The 17,211-nt window shown below is 56.8% G+C and overlaps 1 protein-coding gene across 1 annotated transcript; it reads right to left on the reverse strand.

Moving 5' to 3' along the window:
* Positions 1 to 248: 248 nt before the first annotated feature.
* On the reverse strand, positions 249 to 17,115 carry PPL (periplakin). Its single transcript, XM_035895388.1, is given in 21 exon segments — positions 249 to 3,272; positions 3,748 to 3,840; positions 4,531 to 4,647; positions 5,649 to 5,732; positions 6,030 to 6,180; positions 6,519 to 6,712; positions 7,533 to 7,671; positions 7,775 to 7,953; positions 8,925 to 9,082; positions 9,354 to 9,451; positions 9,966 to 10,159; positions 10,865 to 10,930; positions 11,848 to 11,970; positions 13,008 to 13,103; positions 13,626 to 13,733; positions 14,164 to 14,325; positions 14,453 to 14,494; positions 14,781 to 14,906; positions 15,834 to 15,954; positions 16,363 to 16,517; positions 17,052 to 17,115. Coding segments are annotated over 21 exon segments (5,100 nt in total). The 5' UTR covers positions 17,061 to 17,115; the 3' UTR covers positions 249 to 587.
* Positions 17,116 to 17,211: the final 96 nt, after the last annotated feature.

Genomic DNA, 17,211 nt, shown 5'->3' on the forward strand with positions numbered 1-17,211 from the left:
TAGGTGAACAAAATGATGGTGGTTAGGTGTTAATGCGGCGATACTGAATTGAGATGTGCAGCACACCTTGTTTCTTACAGAGCTGGTTTTCTCAGAGGACGATCCCATCATTTAGTCAGTTGTCCGCGATGAAACTGTCTGGCTTACCAACATGCAGCTGACGTAACCCCAGCTCCTGCCGGTCACCTCGGAGTCATCTTGACCTTCAGTCTCTCTAACAGCTGCTGTATACAGCTTTTTATGCGACTACGTGAGTATATGTTGAGGAAACTGCAGGTTCTACTGGGTCTTTGGACTTCAGGTACTTCACTGTCCTAAGGCGTTTTGTCTTGGGTTTTGTTAGGTTAGGAGTGACTAGGTAGGGGTGAAGAGGGGGAGAAGGTTTTGCTGTAGTCTTGACAAATGTGTTTTCCACTACTGGTGGTGCTTTCCTGCAGTGCATGGCAGCAAGCAGTGTGGCTTCGTAGCATGGCTGGGGCAGAGGCTGTAGCGTTTTGGAAGACGCAGAGGAGGGCAAGGGTTTGCAGTGATCTGGTAGTCTAACAAGTGGTGCAGCTCTGACTGGCTGCTCTTAAGAAAAAAAATTTCTAAAGTGGAGGGAGCGCTGTGTAATTACTTCCAGACACCAAGACTGCCAACTCCTGGATCGACATCTCCTTGTTGAGGTAACAGTTGTACTGAGCCATGGTTAGCCTTCCACTCTTCAGGGCATCCTCAATTGAGAACTTTCTACCAGACTTTCTGTCGAGGATCACGGACGATTCCCCGTTGGGACCCTTTATTGAGATCTCCTCCCAGTCACATTCCTGACTCTTCAGTTTGACAAACAGGCTCCATTCAATGAGGCCAAACACATGAGCTTCCTCTGGAGACATTTCTTTTCCTGTATCGGGGTCAATGACCACAATGGAGCGCCTCAGGTGGTTCTCTCTTTGTTCCCTCTTGATAGCCACTGTCTTGAGGCGGTTCTGGAGTTGCTCTATCTCTGCGTCTTTTTCTCTGGATAACTGCTTCAGATCATCTAACTCTCTTTCCAAAGCTTGGAATCTGGAGTCCAGGTTTATTCCACTGTCCACGTGGGTCATGTTTCTCAAATCCCGAGCTTCTGTTGCTGTGAGTTCAATCTCTGACTGCAGTCTCCTTGTTTCCATCAGCAGGTTCTGTTTCTCAAGGTGTAGTTTGTGGTTTTCCTCCCTTAACAAGTCTAGCTCCTTTGATGACTTGGAGTTGTTGAATTCCACCTCGGACAGCCTGGTTTCGAGGCGGTTGATATCTGCATCCAGCTCCCTCTTACGCCTACTTTCTTCTTCCAGATTGCTCTTCAGCTTTTGAATCTCATACTCCGTGTCTCCTTTGTCCACTTGGACGCTCTCTGAAAAGACCACTTTCTCTTTGACCTCCATCTTCTCCAAAGAAAGGAGCTTCTTTCTCAGGGCTTCTAGTTCAGTTTGCAAGACTTGTCTCCGGTGCTTCTCTTCTTCTAGCTCCAGCTTGAGGAGGGAGTGCTCCTTCTCTTGCTGGGGATCTTGCTGAAGGATCACTTTCTGTTTCACGGTCACTCGTTCTGTTGTCTCCCTCTCCTGCTCCTCCAACTCATTCAACCTAATCTTCAGCCTCTGCACCTCCAGTTCAGCCTCCCTGCGGGCCTGTCTCTCTTTCTCAAGTTCCTCGAGCTGACGCTCGAGCTCAGACCGCCGCCGCTGCAGCTTGCGGAGTTCTTCACGGAGGCAATCGATTTGCTTCAGCTCGCTCTCGATGCTCTGAGAGAAGGAGCTGACCTCAGCTTTCAAGGCAGGATCTTGCTCGTACTTCACTACTTCCTGTTGGACCACTTTCTCCTTCACCTGGGAAAGTTCTTCCTCCTTCTGTCTTACTTTCTCTTCTTGGAGTAGCCGCTCCCTCTCCAGGTCAACGTGTTTCATCTGTTCCTCTGCTAGCTGCACTCTCAGAGACTCTACCTCCTCTCTAGTCTTGGGGTCTTCCCGAAACTGCAGAATCTCTTGAACAACTTCCTTTGTATGCACTTGAGGTTTGGTGTCTTTCAAAGCTTGTATCTCTTGTTTCAGCTGGTAGATCTCAAGGTCAGCTCTTTCGATTGCTGCGGTCCTCTCTATGATTTCCTCCCGGAGTCGCTGTAGCTCCTTTTCGGTTTCTGGATCGTTCTTGTACTTAATGACCTCCTTAATGACTTCTTTGACTTCTACCAGTGGCCCCCTGTTCCTCAGAGCAGCCAACTCGTTCTGGCAGCTCTTCAGCTGTTCGTCACCACCTCGGTATCTCCTCTCCTGCTCGACCAGCTCCAAACGAAGGTTGGCAACTTCATTTTCAGCCTTGGGATCTGGGCGCACAATCTCACGCACTTTCTCCTGGACAACCACCTTGGCGTTCTCTTCCTCCAGCAGCTGGATCTTCCTGAGCAGCTCAGCCTTTTCCCGCTCGTTGGAACGACCCTTGGACTTCTCATCTTCGTACTGGCGCCGGAGCTCATTCACCTCTCTCTCAATGGCTAAGTCCTTCTCTACCTTCAGCACCTCCTTGACGGTAATTTTGCCCTCTGCGATGGCCCGTTCTTTCTCAAGACGTTTGAGCTTGTCCTGGAGGAAGCTGAGCTCTTCCTCGTGCTTCTGCCGAAGGGCGCTCTCCCTCTGCTTGTTCTCTTGCAACATCCGGAATTCCATCTCCAGCTGGGGATCGTTCTGCAGCTTCAACACCTCCTTCTCCGTTACCTTCTCCTGCTCTTTGTTCTTCTCACTGGACAGCACAGCAATTTGTTCGCGTAAAATGAGGACTTCATTCTCCCTGGTTCCTTCTTGCCTCCTGAGCTCTTCCAATTCTTCTTTGAGCTTCAGGATTTCATCAGCTTGAGCCTTGTCTTGTTCAATACGCAGTACCTCTTTCACTATATACTCCTGCCCTCCTTCCCTCTTCTCGTGCTCCAAAACGCGCAGCCTGATTTTAAGAGCCTCCAGCTCCTCCTGGAGCACCTGGTTCTTGCGCTGCTCTTCTGCCAGGTTCTGCTGCAGTTTGTGGAAGCTCTCTTCCAGCTGAGGGTCAGGCACTTTCTTCAGCAGTTCTTTCTTAACAACAGTTTCCTGGGGCTTCTGGTTTTGCAGGTGGACAATGTTGTTCTGAATGGCTTTGATCTCCGCTTCGAGCTGTTGCCGGCGCTGCGTCTCATCCTCAAGTTCTTTCTTCAACTTCCAGACTTCTTCCACGGGCCTTACGGATTTTTTGGTCTGGACAAAGTCTTGTGTCACTTGAACCTCTGGTTGCTGTTGTTGGGGGAAAAAAGAACGCGTAGTCAAACCCCCCCAAATACAATCTTTTTTTTTTTTTTGTGTTTGTTTTCAGTGCCCCCTGTGGCAATGTGACAGGAGGACGGGGAGCTTGGTTGACAGAGGTTGCCTACAGCAAATGCTGAGCAGGGGGTATTTGCAAACAGGCTGTTCTTGTGCTGCTCTGGGGATTCCCAGGCTGGGAAATGCTTTCTGCGATGCCTGTTGCTGTCAAAACAAAGCTTTTAGCCATGAGGGACGCTAATTCTGGCACGGGTTTGGCAAAAGAAGCGTGAAAATTTACGTGGAGCTTCCTAGGGTGAGTGGGAGATGAGACTAGGAAACACAGAGGGGGTGGTCTTATCTGTTTAAGTGTCTGCCAATGAATTATTTTGGAGGCCTGAAACACTAGCCAGATTTGTTTCCAGTCCAACTTGCAAAGGCATGCGTGTATGCCCCGGTGATCGCTTACCTGCCGCAGGAGGCTCTGAGCGAACTCCAGATTCTGCAGCCTCTGTTTATTCACAGCATTGACTTCGGTGAACTTGGCTGCCAGAACAGCTTCCTACAGAACAAAAATGCGTTGGGAAAAGGCGGTGGAACCAGGAGCGCTCAGTCAAGACTTGCTGCATAGAAACGATGGCCAGGCCCTAACGAAGTAACCCTGGGTGCTCCTCTAAAAACCTTCTATGGGGGCAATCTGCTGTGCTTCAGGGGAGGAAGAGTCATTCTCACGCGCGCGTGCTCTCTCACGGACGTACTGTACGTTTCCTGCTTGCAAAAAAAGATGCGGCCGAGGAAGAAGCGGGTGGACGCTTCTGGCTGCCCGCCTCGACAGGCAGGGGGTGAGTTTGGGGCAGGGAGCAAACAGATCCTGCATAAAGAAGGAGCTCATGGCCCGCTCTCGCTGTAGGTGTTTCTATCTAGCGTGCAGGCTTTGGTGGCGACGTCTCGCTCTCTCTTTGAAAGTCTCGGGAGGGGAAAAATTTCAGGGTTTTGGCTTTTTTTCCCCTCTTTCCCCTTTCAGAAGGGAAGTGCTAAATCCAGCATTTCCCCACTCTCGTTCTGGCCAGCCTAGTCCAAAAGAACTGAGTTAAGAATGATGAAAAACCCCTTCCTCCCTGATTCTCTGCCCTCCCCCGCAGTCCCCTCCAGGACCAAGGTCACAGACAGTAAATACAACTCTTTGCAAAACCCCCATTGGTCCCATGAGCTGTCCTCTGCCTTGGCTCGCTGTAGGCCACCCCTTCTTTACCTCCTCTTTCACTTTCGCGGCTGGAGACTGGAGCCTGGGCTTCTTGCTCGTGTACCCATTCCGGCCGTTCTCTAGGTCGAGGATGGACCGTAGCTTCTCTGCTTCCAACTCATAGTCCTGTGGGAAGAAGTTCCCAGAAGGAAAGTGAGGTTACCGGGTCCCCTTCACGCACAGATCCTTCCCAAACCCTGGCTTCAATGACTTCTTCCCTTGACCTGTGTGTTCGGTGAGCTGCTGAGGATGGTGGGATTTGGAGCACTTGTTGGCAGGACCTCTCAGCAGGTTCTGGGGTGGTTACTGCCCTGAGACCATAACAGCACAGCTGGGAGCACGTGCTGACCTTCCCATGGTCCTACTGATGCTGGGCTTGGAGTGGAAACCTGCTTTCGTGGACAATGAATCTAAGTTGCCATGCTAATGGCCACACAATGTCAATGTCGGAGCAGATATAGCCTGGTTTTAGCTCATCAGTTGACTGAGCAAGGGCACTAGGCTTGCTTTAGGTGGTCCTGGTAGGATGTAGGTGATTCTGCCCCTCTGCTCCACTCTGGTGAGACCCCCCTGGAGCCCTGCATCCAGCGCCGGGGGTCCCCAGCACAGGACAGACAGGGACCTGCTGGAGCAGGGCCAGGGGAGGCCCCAAAAATGATCCAAGGGTGGAACCCCTCTGCTATGGGGACGGGCTGGGAGAATTGGGGTGGTTCAGTCTGGAGAAGAGAAGGCTCCGGGGAGACCTGACTGCGGCCTTGCAGGGCTTAAAGGGGCTGGGGAGAAAGGGGGGGACAGACTTTTTAGCAGGGCCTGTAGCAACAGGACAAAGGCTGATGGTTTTAAACTAAAAGAGGGGAGATTCAGGCTGGATATAAGGAAGAGATTTTTTTTACGTCAAGGGTGGTAAGGCACTGGCACGGGTTGCCCAGAGAGGTGGGAGATGCCTCATCCCTGGGAACATCCAAGGTCAGGCTGGACAGAGCTCTGAGCAACCTGGTCTGGGTGAAGATGTCCCTGCTCCCTGCAGGGGGTTGGACTGGGTGACCTCTAAAGGTCCCTGCCAACCCAAACTACTTTTCTATGATTCTGTGTTGAAGTTCTCCCACCGGCAGAACCGCAGCCCTTACCTTCACTGCCTGCTGGTATTGCTGAGCTGTGGCGGAGACCTTCTGCACCTCCTGTTCCTTGCTTGCAATGTCACCGAGGAGCACCTGGCACACACAGAGATACGCGTCAAAGGGAACACAAAATCCAAGTGCCTCACTCAGCCTTTCTGAGGGTTGCTGGTAAAATTACAACTCTGAGAATTACAACCTTCTCGAGCTGCCCTGCTATGCGTAAACAAGGCACAGGTAGAACAGTGGGACCTTGTAATGTAGAAATAAATAAAGCTAATAAGGATTTATATTTTTCTGTTTTATGTTTGGGAGCTATCTAAGTTCTATTGCTTATCTTTCAGTGTTCCTTCCCCCCACCCCGTGGGGCCCAGCACTCTCGGAAAGAATTACCGCTTGGTTCTTCAGCTTCATTTCCACTTGCTGGACATTGTCGGTCTCCTGCGGCTCGTAGTTAGGGATGTTGCACAGGAACTGGTTGACGTTGTCGTAGTGGGTGCGGTAGTTAGAATAGGCACTCTTTGCTTTCTGCAGGGTCTGCGTTCTGTGGGGGAAATCAGCTCAGCTTCGGCACTGTCCCATCCCTTGTGTCTTCTGCAAACACCTCAACCCATCCCCGCTTCCCCTGCTCCCTAGAGGCACAGATTTGAGCCCGGGTTGTTCTCTTTCTAAAGGCCCCATCTCTGTTGCAAGAGCACTTAATCCAAAAGGCTGTGCATGCCAGGAACCTCTCCCTCTTCCTCAGCCCTCCCTGGGAGCCCTTTTGCAACTGCTCATTCCCATGACGTTGTTACGCCTCTTCCAGATTCAGTGGGGCTCCAACTCTGCTGTAAATATCCTGGGTCTCCAGGCTGGCCCTGGAGATCCTGTCCTCTGTCTTACCTGTGGTCGATTTGCTTGCTGAGGTTGTTGAAGCGCTGGTTGAGTTTGTAGAGCTCGGCTTCTTGCCGTTCGATGTCGGGGCAGTGCTCCTGGAACTTGCTGGCCAGGGTGTTGGAGCAGGTCTTCGCCCTTAGCAAGTTCTGCTCTGCTTCACTGAGCAGGAACCTCTTGGATTGGAGCTCGGTGCCCATGGCCTGTGGAAAAAGCAGGAGAGAAGGATTCTCTGGGGTTGCACACGCGCCAGGCTTTTGTGACCGGTCCCCATCAGCTCCAGCTACTGCATTGGAGCTGCAGAGGATGGTTAGGAACAGGTGAGCTGCAGCAGTGCTCCAGGTTGTAGAGAAAAGCAAGTTGGAGGCTTGCACCATAAGCAGAGCCATCTGGTAAACCTGGTGGGGACACAAGGCAGCTCTTGTTCCATTCTCCACCTTTTTATCTTTAAAAGCAAGCAGACCTTTTGCAAAATATTTGGTGCTCCTCGTGCAAGCCTTAAACCCTGTTCCTGCCAGTGCAACAGCTCCAGAAGGAGACGTGAAAGCTCTTGCAGCGCTAGTCTGAGCCTGGAGACTTGATGGAAAAGCTGAAGAAAGATGTAAAATTCTGGCCTAGCCAGTTCTTGGCCTTTCTAGCAGAAGGGTTGCCAATTTTGATCGGTAGCTTTTCCTAGCGACAACTGTTCTCAGAGCCTTGCTAGGTCCATCTCTTCCGTGTATCAGACCTCTGCATTGCTCTTCCTAGAACATTTTATCCTTCACTTCTCCATTAGTCCTTTTGTCAAATCGCAAGTATTCAACTGGCATTTGCTTTCTGGTTTGGGGATGGGAATGGTTTGCATTTGAAGGAGGTGGGATCACTGCAGTTAAGGTAAGGTCTCATCTCCAGCTGGGGGAGGCCATCCCTTTACCTGCTGATTCAAGCTTGGGAGTTGAGCAGCAATTCCCCCAGCTTTTGGGAGGTGGTTTTGTATGCGGAGCATTTCAATCGGGTAGAAAACTGGCTGGAGAAAACACTCACCAGCAGCTCTTCCTTCTTACGGTCTACCACCCGCAAATCCTCTGGTACCGTGTCATCTATGACCAGTTTGTTCTCATAGGTAGACAGCAGGTCTCGGCCTTGCTGGAGGCTCCTCTCGAGGTGTGTGGCCACCTCAACTCTGTATGGACACAAGAGGAAAGGTGTTTAAGCACGCCTGCGCCCACCTCCTGCAGGATCCCATGTCCTGCCGGGTTCAAGGCATGCCCTAAGCCATGACTTACTTCTCTTGGGCTGCGCTGAGCAGCTGGACCACGCGGTCGTACTTCTTGTTGGTATTCTCCACCTTGTTCTTCACCAAGGTGGCGCTGCCGGTGTTCGGTACGGATTTGATGAAGACCTCACATTCCTGGATCTTCCTCGTTTTCTCGGGTTCAATGCGACGGACCTCGTTGGTGATGTTCTGCAGTAGGAACAGAGCCTTTGAGCAACTCAACTTAAGACCTTGGTGGCTACAAGACAGAGCAGCTGGCCCTTGGCTGTCCAGCGTGAGAGGAGGGGACAGGGCTGAGGGCTTGTGTTTGATGGCAGGTGCCTCTCAGCCCTGTAGGGGACAAAGGGGTGGTGGCTTCTGGTGACTTTCTGTTGACTTGGATCTCTTTGGGGGTGGGCTAACTAGCCCATAGCAAGGAAACTGTGGCTGGGGAGTGCTTCCCACCAGCTCTAGCTCTGTCAGAAACGTGTTGGGCTCTGCAGCCAGACGGATGAATTCTTGCCCGGACATCAAAGCGCCACAGGCACTTGGAGCAAGTTGCTTTCACTTGTGGTAGTGGATTGGATTTTGACACAGCCCTTGGCAGGTGATGTAACCAGGCCCTGAACTTCCTCCTAAACCAAGGGAGGAGGTTTGTGGCACGGAGCCTGGGCTTAATTAGGGGTCTGAAGCTGAGGAAAGGAGCAGGATGCTACCAGCACCGGAGCCTAGCGGAGCAGGTCCACAAGAAGCGCGCCTCGGACCTGAAGTGTTCTCCTGCTCCTTTCTAAGCTGGTGATGGTGGTGGCAGAGTTAATGTCCCTGCTGTGCTCAGACTATGGGCAGGATCAAAACCTGAGGGCTCCCCTCCCTTCCTCACAGCCCCTGCTCTGCAGCCATCACCCCTTTCCCCCCCACTCCCCCCCTCCCCATTCAGCCTTTCTGTGACCAAGCTGGGCCAGGAGCAGGGCAAAGGGTTTTGGCGTCTGAGGCTGCTCCAAGGGTTGCTCCCCGTCTCTGATGGGGGAAGCAGCCAGCTGGAAGCATCACTCCATGCCCGCATGCTCCTGGGCGCAGGGAGCGCCTACACCACCCCATGCACTGAGGGACCACCCTGGTGCCCCCCTGGGAGCAGGGTCCCTGTACGGTGGCACTGTCCTCCTGGTGCCACAGCCCCCTACCTTCAGGTCCTTGGAGCGCTCGGTGCTGTCCTGCACAGCTCGACTCTGCTCCAGCGGCGGGCGGAGGTTTGCCGTTATTGCTTTCTCCTGCTTGTCCAGGTCACTGTTCACTTTCTCCAATCCTGCCAGAAGCTGGCGCCCCTGAATGGATGCAGCATCTGGATAGCGAGGGGGGGGGACCAGGTTAAAGCTGCTTGAAAGCTGGGTCCTGGGCTCAGTCCCACTGGTGACTGCAAAACCCGTGTCCCCCTCCGCTCCCTGAGCCATGCCTGCTCTGGCCCTGCACCCATCCCAGCACTGCTGTCCCCAGGACCCTGAGGAGAGGGGAAGCTCTCGGTGACATCCCCCCTAAGATGGGGCACCCCCTCCCTTCAAGGCTACAGCAGCCCTTTTTTGTGCCCGGGACGGGGCGAGCCCCCGGAGCCGCACCTCCGATGCTGTCAGCCTTCAGCCCCTCGTAGCGCTGCTGGATGGTGTTCTTGCAGTTGGCCGTCTTCTCCTTCACGGCCACATAGTGGTCGGCAATTCTGGAAAACAGGGCAGGAGGTCAGGATCAGGTCCTTGGCCCCCCAGTACCCATCCCGGTGCTGCTCCGGGACGGAGGTGCAGCTCTGGTGGAGGGGCTTGCAGGTCCTAGCCCCTCGAGGCAGCCATGGAGCAAGTTGGGGAGAGGCACCTTCACCCCGTGCCGGCGAAGGGGTAGAGCAGGGGAGAGGCAGCAAAGGCAGGTACGTGCCTGCTGAGGGAGGGGTGGGCAGCTCCCCTCACCCTAATGGCCCCCCCCCCCAGAGGAGGGGGGGACCTGGATGGCTCTGAGCTGGCCCCGGTTTGCCAGGTGGGATCTTGTGTGCAAGCAGGAGGGTGCAGGAATCCCTCCTGGAGGAAGCCTGAGGCTCCAAGCAGGCAAGGCTTCGCTGTGGGCATGGGGGCAGGAACCCCCCCATCAGCGCTGCCAGATGGGGGGGCATGGCCTGGCAAAGCGAAGGGTAAAGGCTGCTGGGGCAGCGGGAGGGGGGGCACGGCAGGCTGGGGGGCACGTACTGGTCTGCCAGTGCTATGGCTTCTGCGTCGGGCGGGGGGATCATGAAGCAGACCCCCGGGGCGCTGATCTTGTCTCCTGAGCTGTCTGCCACTTCCCAAACATCTCCGCTGTTCTTCTCCAGGGTGTAGTGGGCTCCTCGGCTGATCTGGCCCTGGGGGACAGGAACCGGTCACAGCGGCGCGTTGGGAAGCGTCACCCGCCCCGCTCCATGACGGTGGCCCCCAGGCGCCATGCTTGTGGGGCAGCAGGACCGGCATAAACCCCAATCCCTTCTCTCTGCACCCTCTTGCTTATTCAAGTATCTGCCGCTTGCAGGGATCTCATGGGCCTGCTCCTCCCTCCCCGGAGCCTCCAGGTACGAAGCCGTGCCGCCTCTTGCAACACCCATGGTAAGCAAATTCCCACTGGGGCAGCGATGGGAAGGCGTTTCCGAGGCTGCGCTGTGGCTTTGCTTTCCTTTCCCGAGGCAGGCAGCTGCAGTGTCTGCTGCCTGCCCCGTCCCTTCCCCAACTGCTGGGTCCTGCAAAGACCCATGCTGGGGATGGGGGGGATGTGGATGCGCCTGCCAGGACTGCGCCAGGGATGCCGTTGAGTTTCTTTGATCAGAAACATGCCCGGACATCTTCACCGTCCCGGCGCAGGGAGCGTGGGAACGTGGCGGAGCCGGGCTGTCGTAACCTCCCCAGGGGCGTGCGGTAGGCACGTTGGCCGCATAGCAAGCGGAGGCTGTGCTTCCTCCCCCCCCAGACCCCTCCTGCCCTGCTCCTCCTCAGCTGCAAAACCTGCTTCCCCAACCGGGGCGAGCACGACCTTCGCCTCGTCCCCGCTGCGGGAGACATCGCCACTTGGGCGCTGGCAAAACCCGCTCCTTCCCCGGTGCCTCTTCCACCCCGGGAGAGTGCTGGCTGCGCTCCTGCAGGGACTTCACCACCGCCTCATACTTGTCCAAGGCCTTCTCCTGGTCCTAGCACGGGGTAAAGACCAAAACCAGTAAGGAAAGGTGGGAAGAACGAGCTCCTGGGCTCTGCCGGCTGGGGAGGAGCTCGTACCAACGCTGCCGGGACGGAGGCTGCGGCTTCGCTTTTGCTTAGGCTAATGCAAGCGGCTCCTGCGCCCCCGCTCTGCAGCCCCTGCCTTCCTGCACCAAGCGTTCCTGCGCTCTCCTGCCCCACTTTTGCAGCCAGGCTGAGGACAGGGACCGTGCCCGTGAGTTGCCGTGCCTTGGCACTCGCCACCGGGCAGCGACGGGCATTCCCTGGCGGATGTTCCGCATCCGCCTGGCAGCGTGTTGATGGATAAGCCCCGTTGCCAGCTGTTGGCCCTAATGAAGAGCCCTGGGGAAAGGCTCTCCAGCGGTCGCTGCATTTCTGGCTGTGCAGGGGGGTACCCCACGGTGCTGAGTGGGACGGAGCGTGCAGGAGGAGGGGGATGGCTCTCGGCTGTCCCGGGCCACGTGCGTCATCTGGGCTTGCTGCTGCACGCCTGGGCTTGGGCCAGGCCAGTGGCTGGGCTCGGCGCAGCCCTTCCCAAGCAAGGGATCTCTCATCCCAGCTCGCGGCGGCACAGCGAGTTCCACAGCCTCCTCCGGCAGCAGGTCTAATTATGCTCCCACCCTTAAGGAGCACTAACTCAATGAGAGAACAAATAAAAACCAACCCAGCCGGCAATTACGTTGCTACGGGAGAGGCGAGCTCTAGCTCGAGGGGAAGGAAGAGTCCGGTGAAGGCCGGGCAAAGGGAGGTGGCAGCACTGTCCTGCTGCTCGCCAGGCTGAAAGCTGGGTGAGGTGCCTGCTCCGGCAGGGACGTCCCTGCTTCGGTGCCGCAGGGACACCAGCTCCTGCCACTGCCTCCCCTTCAGTCCTGCCTGCACCAATACTCACGTCCAGCTCCCGGAGGAGAGACTCGAGCTGGTATCTGTCCTTGAACTCCGGGCTAAATTTTTGGTCCAGGTCTGTGTCCACCTTCTTCAAGAGCTCCTGGGCATCCTTAGCGTCTTTCTGAAACTGCAGAGAGGCAGAGCTGCTTGTGAGAGAGGGTCCTGCTGAAAAAAAGCATGAAGCAGACCTGGCCCCATCCCAGCACCCTGGTCCTCATGCTACCTAGAGCGGGGACAGCCCCCAGGAGCCGTGATGGGCATCTAAGTGCTCAGAAGTGCACAGAGAAAGGTGAGGAATCGCTATTTCCCAGCAGAGCTAGGGGATGGACAACCAGGGGCAGCTCGTTCCATGGTTATTCCACGGTCGTCCTCTGCAGAGCTGTGAAATCCCACCTTTCCCCACCCTCAGGTTTGTTGACTTGGGCAGCATCGCGACGCTGCCTGGTGCCTCCATTGCCACCGCCAAGGAGAAGGCAAAGCCGAGCCCTTCCATGCTCAAACCACCCCCCGGGGCAGTTATTCTGGCAGATACCTGCAGAAGGCACTGCCCGGGCTGGGCAGCAGGGTTCAGTTTTGGCAACAGACTCATCATGTCGTCAACACGCCCAGGCTGTGGGAAAGGAATCCAGCCTGACCTGCTCCCCTGCAGAGCCTCCCTGGCTGTCGGATGCAATTTATCCAGCAGACAGCCCGTCTGCTGAGCTCAGCTGGGGCGCTGAGCCCTCGCGCGGGGCTCCCCGGGGGGCCAACTCCGCTTTCTGCAGGTGTAGTTTCCCCACTTGGACCTGTTCTGCTTCCAAGAGGAGCATGCAAGGTCTCCCCGTGCCTTGCGTTGGGGGTGAGGTACCTCTGCAGGATCTCTCTGCTGTCCCACGGACAAGGATGCCAGCTTTGGGCTCTGGCTTCTTGAACCGCGGCAGCGGAGCAGATGCGCTCGGCAAGTTACGCCTTGGCCAAGCAATTACAGTATTTGGTGCTTGAGGAATCAGCTCAAAGTGGTCCTCCAAGCCTTAAAAGCCCCTGAGACCAGAGGCCTAAACCTCTTCTACCCTGTTTCCAGAGCAGCAGGAGCTTGGATGTTTGCTGGGGTCTCCTGCAACCCAGCACCTACTCTCTGGGCTGCGCAGAGCAAATGGCGCCTGGCTGCCCCTGGGGACCCGGTACCTTGTGAAAGTCCTCCATGAACTTCAGGTGGCTCTCCTCGCAGATCAGCAGGTTGAGGTACTCCTTCCAGTCGGCGTGCACCGCCTCGATGTGAGCCTGCAACACAGGGGCGGGCGGTGGACGTCAACAGGGTGCCCCATGCGAGGGGCAAGCCTGGGCTGCCCACCCGAAAGCATCCGTCTCCCTCTTGAGCAAACAACGCCTTGGCTGCCTATGAAACCACCCAGGTGCCCTCAGGTCAAAGCTAGGGTGGGAATAGTGAAGAGCTAGTCCAAAGCCGGGATGCTCCAATGGGAGTGTGGGGATGGGTGGAAGGAGATGGCCAAATTCTCTGGCCTTATGTCCCTCTTCCCATCAAAGGTGGAATTTGCCACCACAATTTAGACTTTGTAGGTAGGCACAGGAACGAGGAAGACGGGAAGAGCTCCTTGGGTTTATCTCAGCTCCTCCAACGGTGTTTACACGCTTGCAGGTGAAGGAGATTTTTTCCCACTTGGCATCCCAGGGAAGTGAAGCCAAGAGTCATGCTGGCACCAGGTCCCACCCTGGAGAAGGGCTGGGTGAGTCCCCTGAGCTCCGGGGCAGGCGGGGAAGCTGGAGCCTGTCCCTGATGCTCACCTCGATGGCGTTCTTCCCAGGGTGGTTCTGGGCGAGCAGCTGATCTCCATCTGCATGCAGCTTGTTGATGGCCTCCTCCTTCTCCTCCAGCTTCCGATGGATGAAGTTCTAGATGGAGAGAGGCAAGATATTGATCCCCACGCAAAGCGAGGGGACCCCGGCTGCATCTTGTGGCTGAGCTACTCTGAAAGGGCCCGAACAGCTCCACAAGCCAGAAGGCGTGATGTTCCCCTCCCGCAGCTCTCGCTTTTCCTTCCCTTGCAGGTGTTGCTCAAGATGTGACTCTTGCCAAGTGAATGCTGAGATAAGGGAGAGGAGAATGAGGAAGCCCTTGAGCTTCCCCATGGCTTTATTTCTGGCAGGAGGTAACGATTAACCTTGCTATCCATTCGTCATCATCTCAAAGTGCTTCGTCATGGAGTGGGGGAAACTGAGGCACAGGGGAAGGGATGGTTCCTGCCCCCATCCAGCCCCCAGCCTACTCCCCGGGCTCCGTGCCCACCTCCCTTGCTGCAAAGCACCCAGCCGGCGCACAGACCTCGTACTGGCGGCGCCGGCTGGGGTAGTCCAGGTTGTGGTCGCTCCAGTCGTAATGGGTCCTGTCCTTCGCCTGCTGATCCAGCCAGTAGAGCTTGTTGGTGCAGCGCTGCATGTAGTCCTGCAGGGAATTCAGATCCTGCTGCCGCTGCTGGGAGCCGGCCTGGGAAGGGTCAGAGGGAGAGCTCAGCCCAAAGCTCCTCTTCGTGGGTCCCCTGAGGGTGCTGGGCCACCCCGGCAAGGGAGCCCTGCAAAAGGGCTCTGCCCCCAGGATCTCAGAGGTCTCTTACCAGCAGCTTCTGATATTTGGCTTGGAAGTCGCTCGTGTATTCCTGGTAACAGAGGAGAAGCGAGCCAAGCGTTAGGAGCCTGTCTCTGGGGAGTAGTGGTATAGCGGGGGCTTGATGGAGGGGGGGTGGGATTTGGGGTTTATGGGATTTGCCTCATTGTAAAGCTAGAGTTGGTCTACGATGCTCAGCTCCCAGGTTAGGCATGGATCTGGGCAACCACCCAACCTGGTCCAGGCTGTAGGAGCTTGGATGGTGAGATGCCCTCGCCTTCATCAGTGGCTTGGGACGGGGCCAGGGGGGCAGCAGGGAGAGGGGCGGGAGAGCTGACCTTATTGCCTTCCTTGGTGATGTGTGGGCCGATGGCCATGACCTCATTGTGGAAGATGTTGTGCTCTTCTACTTGGCTGTTGACCAGCGGCAGGTCGGTCCCAAAGCCCTTGCTGCTTAGCGCTTCCTGCGGCACACAGGAGTTGAGGTTAGCGATGGGGGAACGGGATGCGGCGGCTAAGACCTGGGAAACTCCTCTCGGAGGTGGACACGGAGCTGGGCTTGGATGGGCTCCAGTGTCAGCGGCACGTGGGAGCCCGTGGGTGAAGGTGGCCATCCCATGGGTGAAGATGGCCATGGGAAGGCCAGTTTGGGGGTTTTAACCCTTTTCTGGCAGGAAGAGTGTAGTGCTGGGCTAAAATGAAGAGGAGGGGCCACGGAGTAGAGCCCAATGCAGGTGGTGACTGGGGATGCCAAGCCGCGGACCCAAGAGGAGAGGCTTTGTGGGGGGACCTAACAGCATCCTTCCCATAACCACAGGGAAGCTGTTGAGCAAACGGAGCTAGGCTCTGCAGGGTGGTGTGTGGGAGGGAGGTGGGAGATGTCGGGTGTAAAGGGAAATGGGGGAAGCGCAGACTGGGTGTAAGGAGAAGCTTTTTCTCTCTTAGGACAGTGGGGCATTGGAGCACGTTGCTTGGAGGGGGAGCACGGTCTCCATCCTCAGCTGGAGAAGGGCAGAGGTTTGCCCAGGCTCACCCAAGAGATCAATAGCCAGGCTGAGCTTTTAGGAGTCCATCCCCTGGAGGCCAGGCTGGTGCCTTCTCCCGGGGACCCCTGATCCTCTGGAGCTTTTCCTCGCTTAGCCCAGCTGCTGCCAGCGGTGCCGCTTCCAGTGCCCATTCCTGGTGCCACAGCAGCTGGCCTTGTCCCATGACCTCTGCACCTTCCCTGGCCACCCAGCACCCCACCTCCTCCCCATGCTGTCTGCTGCTCCCAGTATCAAGCAGCCAAGGCTTCCAGCAGCCTGTTTCTCCATGGGGAGATGCACGAGGTCCTGCCTGTCCCCAGCTGGCGCCGCTGGCCAGGCAAGCGGCACCGATGGTCCCCTCGGTACCTGTTTCTCCTCAATCACTGTTGACCAGTTGACCTGGGGCTCAATATGCTGCAGGGGGAAGTTGTAGATCTGCTCATGTTTCACGCGCAAGTTTGCCACTCGTTCCTTCAGCTGCCGGATGCTGCAGGAAGGGGAAGATGAGGGTGGGATGTGGGACGTGGGCACGGGCATCGGCTGGGGAGGGAGAGGGCCAAGGTTCCCGCGCAGCCGCCCCCTGCCAAGGGCTGCTCAGCTCATCTGCCAGCTGCGGGCAGGCTGGTACTGGGGGCTGCCCATATTCGGGGCAGATACCGCCCCACCGTGCATCATGCAGAGCTTTATACACGGCCATCAGCAGGCGTGCAGCCGTCCTCGCTATTCGCCTGCCGGTGGAGGGCTGCGGGCTGTGCACCTTAATGCGAGCTGGGCTGCGGAGGAGCCTGCGGTGCCTCCCCCAGCTGCAGGCAGGAGCCGAGCAGAGCCCCTGGAGGAGCATCCTCCCACCCTGCGAGGCCATGGGGACAGGTTCCCCCCCCCCCCAGGTACTCACTCTTCTGTGATCATGTCACCCTGGGGGTGCTTCATGTGCCGGGCGACCGCTGCATCCCCATCCAGCACGTAGAGCAGCTTGTCGGACTCAGTGAGCTTCTGAGCCGTCAGATCCTTGTACTGGGCGAGCTGGCATGCCTTGATCTTGTGCAAGTCCTGGGCAGGCAGAGAGCAGGGAGGAAGGGTCACGAGGGGAGAATAAATGGGATCCAAGAGGTCATCCCGCCACGCTGCCCCGGGACACCAGGGAGGGGCGGGAGCTCTGCCGTCTCCCCTCCTCCCAGGGATGGATTTTGCTTTCCCCTCGCCTGGGTTAGCCCCGAGGAAGGGCTGTGGCGGGGGGGGGCTGCGTCACCTCGGGATGCATCGTACCCATTGGGAAGAGGAGGAATGGTTCAGGCTCCCGTTCCTCCGTGCTAGCTGCCTGCTGGGATCCCGCCCAGGGATGCCGGTGCCCCGTTCGGCACAGTGCTACCCAGCCCTGGGTAAGGAAAGCATTTCGGGGCCCCATCACCTGTTGCACCCTCCCACCTTCTTCCCACGAGCCACGGGAACCCGTGCGTCCCTCCGTTACGGATCAGGACAGGGCCGCCAGAGGAGGGGAGATGAGACGGCAGCGAAGCAGGGGGGAGCAGGGGGGACAGGGCTACTTCGGCGGAGCCCCGGTGCGTGGGGCCACGGCTTGCTTACATTTTGCATTCGGGAATCTGTCTCCACGATGTTTTTTTCCACCTGGTCGGCATTTTTCTGCAGGCGCTCTATGAGCTCGGTCAGCTCTTTGCTGGAGATGCTGGGGAGAGAGAGGAGGAGGAAGAGGGGGACTCGTCACCCCACAACCTCAGCCCTTGGC

Source organism: Egretta garzetta, unplaced genomic scaffold (assembly GCF_000687185.1).
Source record: "Egretta garzetta isolate BGI_Z169 unplaced genomic scaffold, ASM68718v1 scaffold140, whole genome shotgun sequence".
NCBI classification, from domain to species: Eukaryota; Metazoa; Chordata; class Aves; order Pelecaniformes; family Ardeidae; genus Egretta; species Egretta garzetta.